Genomic DNA, 3,722 nt, shown 5'->3' on the forward strand with positions numbered 1-3,722 from the left:
TGGCATGGAGGCCATAGCTGCGTTTCCATTACACATTTGCGCAAAACTTTATCACAGAGTTTCGAAAAGACACAGTTTCCATTAAATCATAATTTTGCAATAAAGCACAAACAAACTCATGCGATAAGTCATTAAAACCTATTTTTGTATTTGATTCACTAAAAAGTAGCATTTCACTGTCTAGGGTGCGTGTGCAGCACAGCCCGACTCAGATGCAGGAGAAACCGGCTTAAAAAAACATTCCAACTACAAGAAAGCTTCTGGACCCTTTTTTCTGTTTGAAAATACAACAACCTCCATTCAAGTTTCTGCCACAGCTCTCGCGCTCATCTCACAAGAGACTTTTTCCTTTTTCTAAAAACTTTTTTTTCGAAAAATGCCAGTTTTTTTGGAAATTGTGATGTTTAAAATTATTATCGAAATTCCAATTTGCGAAATTTCAGAGTTAATGGAAACGCTGTAACAAACTGGTGATCCGTCCAGGTGAACCCCATCAGGCTCCGACACCCTGCGACCCCGAAAGGTACAAAGCGGCCAAGAAGATGAATGAACGAATTAATGGAAACGTGTCTGGTAAATATACAGAAGTGAAAGTCCAGGTCATTTTTGCAGCTGCCTTCAGGTTATCTGCATTGTTGGTTTGATGTCTCTCATTTTCCTCTTGACAGCAGTCCATAGACTTTCTGTTTTCTATCTCTATCTATTTTACTTTCCAGTAAAGTTTAACCAAACTGAGCAAAATAAAAATAAAAAAGATTCAAAATTTCAGAAAACCTTTTCTGCTGATTAAAATGTAATAAAATTCAGAAGTGGATTCACTTACCTAACCCCCAAAAGACAACTATCTTCATTCTAAAAGTTGATCTGTTTAAAAAAATAAAAGTAAAATAATCAGTCAAGGAAATAACATCCATTCTAGAGATGCACAACTTTGCAAAGGCGAAGCGTCTTACTGACAAACATGTGATTCTTAACCACCAAGCTCCCTACTTCCTTCCTTCACTGCTAACTTTGAAAAACGATTCTGAAAAAACCTCGTGATAGGTACTTTTAGTCATTTTTTTAGTATAAATTATGACAAAAAAGCTCCCATTTCCACATTTCGCATAAGTATGTACCTGACGTCATCATTTCTCAAAAGCAAATTTATTGTCTATAATATAAAATAAATCTTAGCAAATAAGTGTTTATCATCACCTCCAAGTAATTATGGTTTAGTTAATTTTGAAGATTAACTTTGCAAATTTTAGCATTTTTTTATTGAAGATCTAAATCTATTAAAGATTTTCTTTCTTTCATTTTTTTTCTTAATTATGGAGCAAGAGAAATCAAGAGGAGTTCTGTTAAAACCATCAATTCTGTTATTTTTTTAACAAACCATAATTTTTGTTCCTGTAATGCTTACCTTTTTTTGTTCGAGCCAGAAAAGTTTCTTTTTGAAGACAAATAAAATCTTCCCTCGTCCTCTCAGAGCTTCACTTCAAAAAAACAAGCATGCAAGGATGCAAAAACGGTAGAAGGCGGAAGAGATCTGAAGGGAAACCAACAAGGCCGACACTAACCCATCTCTGTGTGGGTTGCTGCTCATGTATAGTTCAGGCCTGGCACCTCATTTACACAAATGCAAAGAAAATGTAGCATAAAATCAGTTCTAACAACAGCAAAAAATAAAATGTGAAGTATATGGCAGATATAAAAAACTAAAATATGTTAAATGTTTAAATTTACACAAGGAGTTAGTGTTGGGTTTAAATACCTTGAGTTTTCTACAAACTGTTTTTTTTCTTTTCGTATAAAAGAACAAAACCTGTTTTTGTTCAGATGTTCAGGTTTGAGTTCACAGAGCTGACAGAAGTGATTTTCTTGTTTTGCATTGTACTCACATTCCGAATGGTTAAAGTGTTTGACCACTTGATTTGACCCCATTATTGTCAGATCGTGTCTCACATAGCAGCATAAAAGCTGTCCAACAAGACAATATTCTAGTCATTTGAAAAGGAATCATACAGCATTGCATCTTGTCCACCTTCTGTTCAATCAGCTGCCAGTCAGTCGAGCAGACAGCGGCCGCCAGAGGTCATTAGGATCAGTTTTACTAACCAAAACCAGCAAGTCTCAAAGACCCACTTTGCTATTCAAAAAATGTACTGAATTTATGCTTTTGTGGTCATAAATCCCTTAATTTATAAAATTTAGCTCTGTAATATTTACAAAACTGAAATATAACATTGCTAATTTGTTTCAATAAATTACAATTTTAACTTATTTCACTTTTGACAGCAGTATTTACAAGTTCCTTTCAAAATATTATACATCATGTATCCAATAAGATCCTCATGCTGCTGCAAAAGATTTTCTATAATAATGAATTTGGTCATTTTCCACCATTTACTATCAAATATAAACAGGACATTAGTGTACATGTACATGTAAATGGTATGAGATCATGGCATAGTAATAAACCACTGTCAGTAAACATTTAGCATTATTTTACTGTTATCTGACATGTTAAAAATATAAACTTAAAGAAATTCTCCAAACCTACAAACCTATTATTTATTTGCATATCTGTTCAAAACCAATGAGTCTTAGATGATGCTATATTTTCTGAAGCAGCAGGAAAGGGCTTTAAAACTAGACAGGAGTGAGCGACCTGATCTGACAGAGTTTGAGACAAGCAAGTAAAGCCTGAACGGTGAGCGGTTTGGAGGAACACGATTGGCTAAGAAGAGAAGAGAGCTGTGCTATCTGGCGGCTCATTTTTTACTGCTAGGATAATGACCAAAATGCAAATATCTGTTGATGAGATCTGGACTAAGCTGAGAGCAGCCCAGTAAGCGACCTGGACCTGATGATGCTCTGATAGATCCTGAAGGATGGAGCATCAGAGTAAGTGAAGGTTTCTTCAAAACCTGTTTCCTCAAAGTGGGCGGGACTGTTTCAAGTGACAGATCATCCGTGAGGTTCCCTGATCCGATGCTTCCATTGAGTTGAATCCACTTAAGTACAGGATCAGATTTGTGGATGATGCTCCATCTATGCAGTCCCAGACTTCTCAATCAGATTATTATGAGCAGGTGGTTTTAACTTTATTTTTTGACATCCTCTTCTACAGAATCTAACATCAGAAACAATAAGTAGTACACACACTGACAGACAATTCTTTATTTATCACAGCAAAAAGTAACAAAGCATTTGTTTCAAAATAAAAACCAAATAAAACAATCATCCAGATATCATCTCCAACTAACTCTGAAGAATAACAAGAGGATTCGGTGCTTTTGTTTTCTCTTCTGAACCTTTGACACAACTTTGAATTTGATCATTTTCTGGTCTTTTTTTCTTTTGCTCAAACACTCAAACCAGTAGAGGGCGATCTTCTAGTGGTGACTCTAAGACTAAAACCACCTCAGGGCAACACGATGAAACGCACAAGGGCAGTGACTACCAACGGCAGTTGAACTCAAACTAGGGCAGATTCTGCTGATTTATGAGGAGAGAGGGACCTCCGAGCTCCTTTAGTGTTTGTGATCCCTGAAGCGGCTTTTCTGAGTAAAACCGGGACCACAGACTGTAAGAAGCATCGAGTGGTTCTCAGATCCACAAAGCAAAGTTAACGGGCCTGGAATCAGTGGATCGACACCTCTTCTGTACATCAACACCCATTTATTTAATTGTGTATATATGCATTTCGAGAGAATTATTTACACTTTGTCAGTGGT

General features: G+C 36.2%; 1 protein-coding gene across 1 annotated transcript in view; it reads right to left on the minus strand.

Annotated features, from left to right (window-relative positions):
- The window catches only part of LOC112143652 (hemicentin-2), a gene marked incomplete in the record, with an annotated part of 30,833 nt that extends 29,200 nt beyond the window's left edge, over positions 1 to 1,633 (minus strand). Inside the window, 2 exon segments of the mRNA XM_024267786.2 lie at positions 824 to 864; positions 954 to 1,633. Of these exon segments, the coding sequence (XP_024123554.2) occupies positions 824 to 851 (28 nt within the window).
- Positions 1,634 to 3,722: the final 2,089 nt, after the last annotated feature.

This window comes from Oryzias melastigma, linkage group LG16 (genome assembly GCF_002922805.2).
Source record: "Oryzias melastigma strain HK-1 linkage group LG16, ASM292280v2, whole genome shotgun sequence".
Classification (NCBI taxonomy): domain Eukaryota; kingdom Metazoa; phylum Chordata; class Actinopteri; order Beloniformes; family Adrianichthyidae; genus Oryzias; species Oryzias melastigma.